Source organism: Gopherus flavomarginatus, chromosome 11, assembly GCF_025201925.1.
Source record: "Gopherus flavomarginatus isolate rGopFla2 chromosome 11, rGopFla2.mat.asm, whole genome shotgun sequence".
In the NCBI taxonomy this organism is placed as follows: domain Eukaryota; kingdom Metazoa; phylum Chordata; order Testudines; family Testudinidae; genus Gopherus; species Gopherus flavomarginatus.
Genome location: NC_066627.1, coordinates 41383241 through 41392899, shown reverse-complemented (window position 1 = coordinate 41392899; position 9659 = coordinate 41383241). Strand labels below are relative to the sequence as shown.

Here is a 9659-nt window from a genome sequence, read left to right as displayed (position 1 = left end):
CCTGTGCATGTTATATTGCACTCAGCTATGCAGCTGTGAGACTAATGTGCCTGTTTGATAAGTGGGACACAGGGTGCACTCTATAAGCTCTAAATGTCATGTAACAAGCATTTTCAAAGAGTGTGTAGTTCTGTAACCTGATGGCTGTTCAGTGGGTTACTCACTGACCTATAGGAAAGGCTAATGGGTTTGTATGATTTTTTTGTTTTTCTTTCTTTTTTCAAATCCACAATGTTTCTGAAAAATTAGTGTGAGGGTTTTTTGTTTGGTTTTGGTTGAAACATGAGGCATTGTGTTTGCTTATGTAAAATGTACATGTTTTGTACATTGCTGGATGGCTTTGGAGGCGTTTGAGTGCTATACAATTACTTGTATTTTGCCAACTTTGTTGCTTTTGTCAGTTTTCTCAACAAATTATTTCTGAGTCTCTGACTAGCTCTAGATGATGTAAATGATTTTAATATAATTATAGTACTCCAATTGAAATGCTTGAGAAGCCACTGTAATGTTATATATAGTTAAATGATCACCAGCGTACATATGGATACCTTTTTGATCATTCATCTAAGTGGTTCTGATACTAAAATAATTGATTTTGAAAGCAACCTGCTTGCATGCAGATAAATAGAATCTGTGTGAACTATTTGTACTGATCAGGCAGCTCAACAGGGATCCACTAAATAACACAGATGTGTTCATTACACAAACTACCTATAAAGCATACACAATGCAATATACAATGTATTTAGTAATTTATGTGTAATTTAGTTACACATCTGACTCACCAGAACAGTCATAGATAAGTTGTAATGCAGACAACTAGAAGGGTGCTACTTAAATAATCTTCCTAAGATTCTGCTACAGGAAAACTTATTGCAGAATATAAGGTGTTTAAATTAGAGCTGCTTTCATGGAATAACATTCCAAAATGTGCACTAACAGTATGTATACTGTAGACTTCAATAAAACAGTAACAACTGACATGCTACATTTCTCACATAGACCTCTCACCTAATATATTGCTGACATTATGCACAAACATTTATGCTCTAATATCAATTTATGCAAATCTGACATTGTTCTACTGAATATTATCTTAGATTAAGAAAAAATGGCTCAATATGCCTATTCATTATTACTTAATGTCAATCAGAGGGTTCATCAGGCCACTTCAGATCCCTGTGAAAGGCACCTTTGCAGCTTCTGATCTGATAATAACGTTCAAGTTCCAGTCCTGGCACCGATGATCTCCAGCCAATAAATCCTTGAGTTGTTTTAGGGATTGGAGGAGATGGGTAGACCTGAAATAAGAGCAAATAAATAAAATTAAGTATAATTCTTGTTCATTTCTATTGTTCTTCCATGCAATATGCTCTTTTGTATTCTAGTGTTGATGGAATGGACAATTTCTTTTCAAATAGCTTTTTTTTTTTAATGAAAATTGATGAATGCTAATACTACTTCAAAGTTAAATGAATTATCTCTTTAAAATAGTGCCAATTATATGCTGTGCTATCCTGCATAGTACTGAATAACCTTCAACTTCTATTGAAGTCAATGGAAGTTGATGGAGCTAAGGACCTCCAAGTGTTGACTAGCACCCTACCGGATTGAGCCCATAATACAGACGTCATCATTAAAAAACATCTAGAATACTTTGAGGGCCCATTCTACAGCAAGCTATGTTGGAAATATTATTAATAGCAATGGAAAATATTAAGAAGTTCTGGTTAAGCAATTTTTTTTGTTTGTTTGTTTGTTTTTTGACCAACATGCTTAAAAATTATTGCAATGCCTAAATCAGTGTGTATGGAAGAAAATAAGTTAGTTCCAAAGGTAATAAACAAGAGGTAATCAGAAGTTAAAAAGAAAGCATTCCATTTGTCATCCAATCCTTAATTTTTATCAACATACATCTGATTTTTCAAGTTTTCTCTACTATTGAAAGTCAATTTAAGCAAAAAGAAGAGTATGAAAAATAGCTTTAACTTAATTTGGCAGGAAAGACTTAAGTGTTTAATATATTTTAGATTATAGTGTCTTATTACCTTTGTTTAATAAATTACTAGAGCCTTTGTTTGGTTTTCACTGTTAGAAGCAAAATTTAAGCCAATGCTTTAATTGTTTCCCAACTATCAAATATTAAAATAATCTCTGGGTAGGTAACATTTCTAAACAAGGGAAGCAGACATTTTGGTGCCAAATTGGATGTAACATAGCAAAGAAATAATAGTTCTAAGGCCAAACGCTGAAGCTATTACTGCCCAAGCTGGCTCTTGCATCCAGAACTACTTATCCTTTAAAGTCTGTTTCTAGCATAAAAGATGGTTATGCATCAAGTTAATCAGTAAGAAGGAAACAAAACAAAAGCCAGCATTCTCCGATCACCGACTGCGCTGCTTACTTTGGCTGAATCATCCCACTAAGGCACATTAGAAGTGCTCTCTGTTGTACCACTTTAACATCTGGGGACTTACTCAGTAGAGAAATACACAGTGAGAGAACAATGTTTCAGTTTATTCTTTTGCCAGAGTTGTTTTGCTTTGTTCCTTGGCCAAGACTGAAAAATGTTTTTGATATTTAGGTGGAGCAATTCCTTTGAAGAGATGATTTTTCTATTGCCATAAACGCCACCCACTGAGCAGGATAACGGGGAAACTATGTTCCACCTCTATTCTGCAGGAAAGAGAAGGGGACGAGAAGGCAAGGGGATTACATGTCTAATCCACGAAAGGAACGGACATGTTATTACTGTGCATTGCCATGAGAGAGAGCAAATGTGATCATTTCAAATTACAGGTTTAAAAAACATTAATATGGATCTTCGTGTAAAAGGATGAACTGCAGCATCCATCCCAAACTAATTCTTGCTCTCCTTGGTTAATTCATACGGCAAAGGTCAAATCTGAAGCCCCGGCCTCTGTTTCTGTGCACACACCATCGGCTGCACATGCTAATCTTGCAGCCGAGTGACCGACTGCTGAATTTGTAATACACAGTTTGCATTCACAAGACAGACACAGGTGCAATTAATTGTGCCCACAAATTAAAGGTAGATCCTCACTGCAGCTAAGAAGTGCAATTCACAGCTCAGGTAGCTGCGTGTGCACTAGTTCTGCTTGAGCTAGCATGCTAAAAGAAGCAATATGGTCGCAGCGGCATGGCTGGCAGCACAGGCTAGCTGCCTGGGTATAACCCCATCCAGGATCTAGGTATGTACTCGGACAGCTCGCCCAACCCGCCAATCATGCTGCTATGGCCACAGTTGTGTTTTGCACACTAGCTCAAGCAGAGCCTGTGAGAGTACCTCTAACCGAGCTTCCTAAGCTGCTGTGTAGGCATACCCTAAAAGGACTTGAATATTTGGACTGACTTGGCTCTGACTTGAATGTTTGGACTTGCAACACTATTTAAGAATGTGAAGTTCTAACAGCAGAAAGGGTGGCACTTTTTCAATTCTAACATTCTGCACTAACTTTTTCTTTAATTTTCAGTTATTTTGATAACAGCTTTGTGGCGTATTACTTTTGTAAACCTTTTAAAAAGAATTTTTTTTCACCAGGAGGCGGGATGTCTATTGTTACTTTCTTCCATAATATGGTACGTATCTTAATAGCAATATTGTCTCATGGACTAACCTCCCCTCCCATTGGCAATCACATGATCCCCAAGCTCACCTCCTGTTTCTGACTGTGTATCCTGCTCATTGGCAATTAGCAGTTACTTAATTGCTTACATGGAAGAGAAATATTAAGAAACTGACTGCATTGTTGGCTTCTTTAATATGAGCCAGCAGCAGGAAACAAGAACAGCCAGCACCATGTCACAAGTCAGCTCCCAGCAGACCACCAGTGATCAATGGATCTACTGCTATAAGGAAAAGGTTACAATAACCAGGCCAAAGGAGGAAGAAGAATTCACTTCTTAGTTACAGCCACTGTTGCACTGTTACAGCAGATTCTGTAGTAGTACTGATAGAGACAGGTATTCATAGCTCTTTATAGATATACGAAACAGGAGTGCTCTCCCAAGGAAATGATGATATAAGGCCCTGACTTAGAGAAATGTGCCCATGCGATCTTTTACTGCAGCACAGCTCTGGTCAGTTCAGTGGGGTGAAGTAAGGGTCCATGGGGGTGGATGTCTTTGTAGAATTGGGGCTTATGGGGCTTTCTATCCTTATCACACAAGTAGTCCCTTTGAAGCCCCATGGGTCTCTGTAAATCCTGCTATCTATTAACCTAGCAGCTCCCAAATATCTTCTGTTGGTGCCCCCTTGAGAAGGATGGGTCAGAGTCTTCTCACATAACAGGTTGGCACCATTGCTACCAATTTTATTCTGCCCATTTTCTCTTCTGTTCTCTTCTGCCTTTTAATCTTTCCCTTCTCATTTGTTTTTATTTTTGCTTTGTTTGGTGGCTATGTGCTGCTCTTTTGGCTACTGAGCAGAAGGTTGCATGGGTGGGGACATCCACTTGAAGTACAAACACTGTACAATTGTGAATTAAACAATGTGCCAGGTTCCATTGTCAGAAGCAGGTGTGTGTACAACTCGCACTGGCATTCAGGAATATGAGTATCAATGACATGCTATAAAACCAAATTGCTGAATCATCAGTTAGAATATAGCCCGGTAGGAGTAGCAAGAAAATCTAATTTGTGCCACTAAGAGGGTTTAAAATAAATAAAATCCAGAAAAAATGATTTATTTAAATAAAGACAGAGCAGGGATTCGTTTTTACAATGTTGAAGTTGAAAAATGGCTCTTAAAAATGGGTTCTGATAAATCTTGAAATCATTGAGAGATGGAGGGCAGATGGGATTTCATAGAGCTGCTTATAAATGCTACTCCCCGCCCCCCCTTGCCACATTAGATGACTGATCTGATACTATATAAACCTTATGTTGTACAGAAGGTTAAAGAGGAGGTGCTTTACTATAGTAGTTGATTGTTGTACAGTGAAACCATAGTAACAACCACATCTAAAGAGAAATTTCCTGGCTTAAGCGAACCCTTTAAAGTATCCCTGAGGTTTCCAATACAATTTAGTCTGACCTTTAGTGGAAGACCCACCTCTACTAAGTGACTGACTTTTAGCACTTGGGTGGCTGCTTAAGACAGATTTAACCTATATTGCCATTTTTAACTCTATTATCTAACCTTAATATATTTTTCCACTGGTGTTATAGGTCGGATTTGTAAATGTTCTGGAAGCTCTATCTTAGGCTTAGTGGGTTCTTTCCTTTCGTCTTTTATCAACTAAAAATAGAATATCAACATTAATCAAAAATTAACACTTCAGGCTAAGAAATGTGTTGCCATAGCATTTTAATATCTGATATCTATACCATTCTCATCACTATGGTATCTGTGCACTGTGTTCTTGGCATCCAATACAGGACTATTTATCATACAGCTTTGGAAGCTGTTCTAATGCACTTTTCAGTTTCAGAAAGGGCTTTAATTCTGAATTTGAGACAGGCTGAATCTTGCTGAGCACCCTTAACTCTCACTGACTTCACTGAATCGAAGACACCTGCACATTTGTTTTGTGTGATAACAAACTAAAAATTCATAATAAAAGTGCCAAATACATTTGTAATATACAATGAATAGTAGTATATGGCATTAAACATATTGGTTAAAGCTTATATCGTGCTTTTCATCTGTAGATCTCCAAGTGCTGTACAAAGATGGACAAGTGTAAATTACCATTTGTAAAGAAGGGATACTGAAGCCCAGAGAGCCAGATATTCAAAGGTACATAGGCACCTAAAGATGTAGATGGACAATAGGACTTAGGCACCTATTCTTCTTAGACACTTTTGAAAATCCTATTAGGCACCTATTTGCATCTCCAAGGGTCTAAGTACCTTTGAAAATCTGGCCCAGAGAGATTAAGAATCTTGTCCAAAGTCACACAAATCAGTGGCAGAGTTGGGAACAGAATCCACATGCCCTGCCATTCAATCCATGCTCTAACCATTGGATCATAATATATAAACTTGCAATGCTGCAGCTCCTTTCTGTTATTGCTGTTCGTGTTCACATTTGTTACAATTTGTTTTAGGTGCACTTAATCATTCTTTCAAGACATTCAATACAGGAAATATTATGCAGAAACTAGTCTCACAGAGAAGATCATATCAGATAGTCAATTAAGTGACTCATTTTACTGAATTTAATCTGCATCCTGTAATGTTTAAATATACAGGCCATGAACCTGTTCCCATTTAAACCAGTGGGAGGTTTGCAGTTAAATTCAGTGGCAACATTAACCTTATTTCAGTAGAGATTATTTTAGCACATGGTAAAATTCCTTACTGAAAGTTAAATTAGCTAAATCCTTGCCCTCCTTCCATTTTAAAAGCATCTCATAGACAAACAAAGGGGAAATATTCTCCTGTCAGTGCATCTAGTTCTGGTCAGCACTACTGAGAGTGATGTGCATCAAGAGGAATATTAGAATATGTGCAACATACAAAGTACAACTTGTCATATTTTATTCTGAAAGAAACTGGAACTATCACCTTAAAAGAACCCCATTTGTTAATATTCTTGCAAATAGGGTTCCAAGTTATCAGTGCTTATCTACACTCATATGTTCCATTCATGTTCAGGGCCGCCCAGAGGATTCAGGGGGCCTGGGCCAAAACAATTTTGGGGGCCCCTTCCATAGAACAAAGTTGCAATACTACAGAATACTATATTCTTGCGCTGGACCCTGCAGGGCCTGGGGCAAACTGTCCCACTTGCCCCCGCCTCCCCCCGGGCAGCCCTGTTCATGTTGTCTGCAAAAGAAGACCAAGATTCTTTGAAGAAATACATTTTGCTTGTATGGCAGGGTGCTGCTAGATAGGCCTTAATCAGGTCCTGCCATTCCAGCTCCAGTTAGGTCCAGCATCCAGTCTGCTGCTAGTCAGGTCTGTGGTAGGCTAAACTGTTGTAAAAAGCCTGTATATAGTTTGGAACTGGTGGTGGGGACTTGATCACAAATAAAGAGCATGGGTATTGCACCAGCCTGAAGTGTCCCTGAGTCTCTGAGAAGAGCGGGAGAAGGTCTAAACCAGAGAGGCACGGTGTGCACCCTGTTACAGCTTGGCTTTCAATAATAGTGATTCTAAACTGGGACATCTTAACTGAAAGTTGTACCTAGCTATTCTGGGTATACTATTCAAGTAAATTTCATAGACAGGCTACAACAAATTTAGTTTTACCTCCTCAAAAGGTGTTGTTAAAAATCCCCATTTGACGGACCATTTCTTTGCAGCTTCAAGCTCAGCTTCAACGTGGTATTTCCTGAAACAGACAGAAATTATGTTTGACTTTCCCAGCTATCATTAAAATGAAAAATCAAAAGCCACAAAACACAATTTAGGATGATGAGAAATTTAAATTATGAAGGTGTGTTCCCTAACTTAAACTACTGTCTGTATTAAAAATTTAAGGCTCAAGAAGTCTCAGCCAAGGATCTTCTTATTAGGGAAAAGTAAAACTGAATATGTTCCCTGCTAAATTAGATTCATGTTTAGAATTCATGCTCAGATGAAATCTCAAAAACATAATCATTTGGGAATCCTGACTCAATAATACTGGTAGATTTTGTTACAGTAGTGGCCAGTAATCCATGAAAAAATGACTGTATGAACCTGTCAATGAGAACAGACCTGATTTCATATTTTGTATATCTCGATTAACCAAATATACCTGTTAAGAGTGAACTACAGATAAACTAATTTAATGAACACACACCAAAATAACTGACTATTGCTCAGACTTTAAGCAAAAACTCTTTTTGATGAAGAATTATTGGAGAATTTACAAATGTGTTGATTTATTCTATTCACTGAGTGATTGTTGAGGACCTTTAAAAACTACCAAACAACTTGAAGAAACAAAAAGGTCTTAATTATAAAGGAACTTGTTATTGTATAACTCTGCTCAGAATTGCATTTACTACACTTCTTGTTGATCATTCATCTATTTTTTTTCTTACCTTAAGAAAAAGGACTTTGTCTGCTATTTTTCCCAATTCCACATCACATACATATACATGAGAAAAATGGGTGTAACAAGAATCATACCAATGACTGTGGAGTGCTGAGTGTATTGATGAATGAAACACATATGTAGCCCACCTCACATTCATGTCTCATCAGCTTAGCTTTTCTGTTCAGGAGTGTACTTGCTAGGGTTTTTTTAAATTAAAACAGGTATCTAATTTCACAGAGACATCAAAGCTTTTCAAGAGTTTTACACGGTATAACACTTATCAGGCAAAAGCTGTCATATATATTCAGAGATGAGGGAAAATAGAGAGAGAAGGATGAGAATATTAACAAGGGCAGTGCTATATATAATGCTATTTAGATAAATAAGTATTTATCAGGAAACCAGAGAGCTACGGGAGGTCAGTGGAATCAGTGATGGGAGGAAATGAGGATTGGGATAGGGAAGGTCATTAGGATAAGGTTCTAGGAATGGGCATGAGAGGGGGAAAGGTGTGCACTGGGTTTGAGGTGGCAGGAGGGGAGGAGTGGGTACCAGAACGGTGTCTGCAGGATTGGGGCCAGGAGCCAGGTGGGATGGGGTGAGCCATGTGGTAGGGAGTGTGCGCGTTGTGGTGGGGTTCTTCTGGGGGGAGGGGGTTGTGTCTAGAATTGAGGCTGGTATAGAGGCCACAGGGTTAGAGGAGAAGTTTAGGGAATGGGGTTTTGGAGTTGAATAGAGGGGGTTGGAGACCGCAGCGGAGGGGGAGATTGGGGTAGAGACCCAGGGGAGGTCAAAGCAAGGGGTTGAGGGAGGAGATTTGGGTGGTGACCTGGGGTGAGGGGAGTTGGAGCAAGGGAATAAGGGGAGGATTTTTGGGTAGCAACCCAAGGAGGGGGGGCCATGAGCCAGAATGAGAGGGACAGGGGGGAGGAGATTCAGTAGTGACTCGAGGGGGGCGAGTCAGAGCGAGAGGACTGGGGGGACCTTACCAGATCTTATCCTGAGCCACAAAGTTGAATTGCTGGGTGGGGTTGGTGCTTTTCTGTGCCATGGCTCGCCCCCACCCCCACTAGCGCCCCCCAGCGGCTGGGCTGAGCCCTCCGGCGGCTCTGGTACAGCTTGATGCCTGGGACTGAGCCAGCCTGGCCCTGCCCTTTGCCACCTCAGGTGTTGCTAGGAGACGGCGGCATGTTCAGGCTCCAGGGAGAAGTGAATAAGGCCTGGCACCCGGTTCCCAGGCTACCGCTGCCCTTCCCTGTAACGAGCCCCCCAGAGAGCCTGCTGCTTGGATTTCCCCTGTCCCCAGGACCCCAACCCATAGCCATGATCCCCAATATATCTCAGCATCTTCCCTCCCCCTGCAGCACCCAGCCCTAACCCAGCCCCTCAGCACCTCTCCTGACCCCCCACAGCATCCTGATCACTCCCAAATCCAGCTCATCATCTTCCTTTCTCAACACACGGTTTCCCATCCCCAGTCACCGAGCAACAGCCCTCCAAGGCCAGAGGCTGCTGATAGCGAACAGCATTTCCAAAACCTCAGGTCGCAGCCTGGGAGTCACCGAGAGCTTTAACCCCCACAAAAAGCCACCCCAAGCTCACACACCACTGTAACTCATAGCCCCAAAGCCAGAAAGCCTGTAGACCCCACAGAAAACCACTCTAA

The 9659-nt window shown here is 40.3% G+C and overlaps 1 protein-coding gene across 1 annotated transcript; it reads right to left on the bottom strand.

Moving 5' to 3' along the window:
- Window positions 1-1145: 1145 nt before the first annotated feature.
- Window positions 1146-9044, bottom strand: C11H20orf85 (chromosome 11 C20orf85 homolog). Its single transcript, XM_050917832.1, has 4 exons — window positions 8983-9044; window positions 7219-7300; window positions 5162-5260; window positions 1146-1301 (listed from the first exon to the last, which is right to left on the bottom strand). The coding sequence occupies exons 1-4, from the start codon at window positions 9042-9044 to the stop codon at window positions 1146-1148; spliced, it is 399 nt and encodes a 132-aa protein (XP_050773789.1).
- Between the last annotated feature and the right edge of the window lie 615 nt (window positions 9045-9659).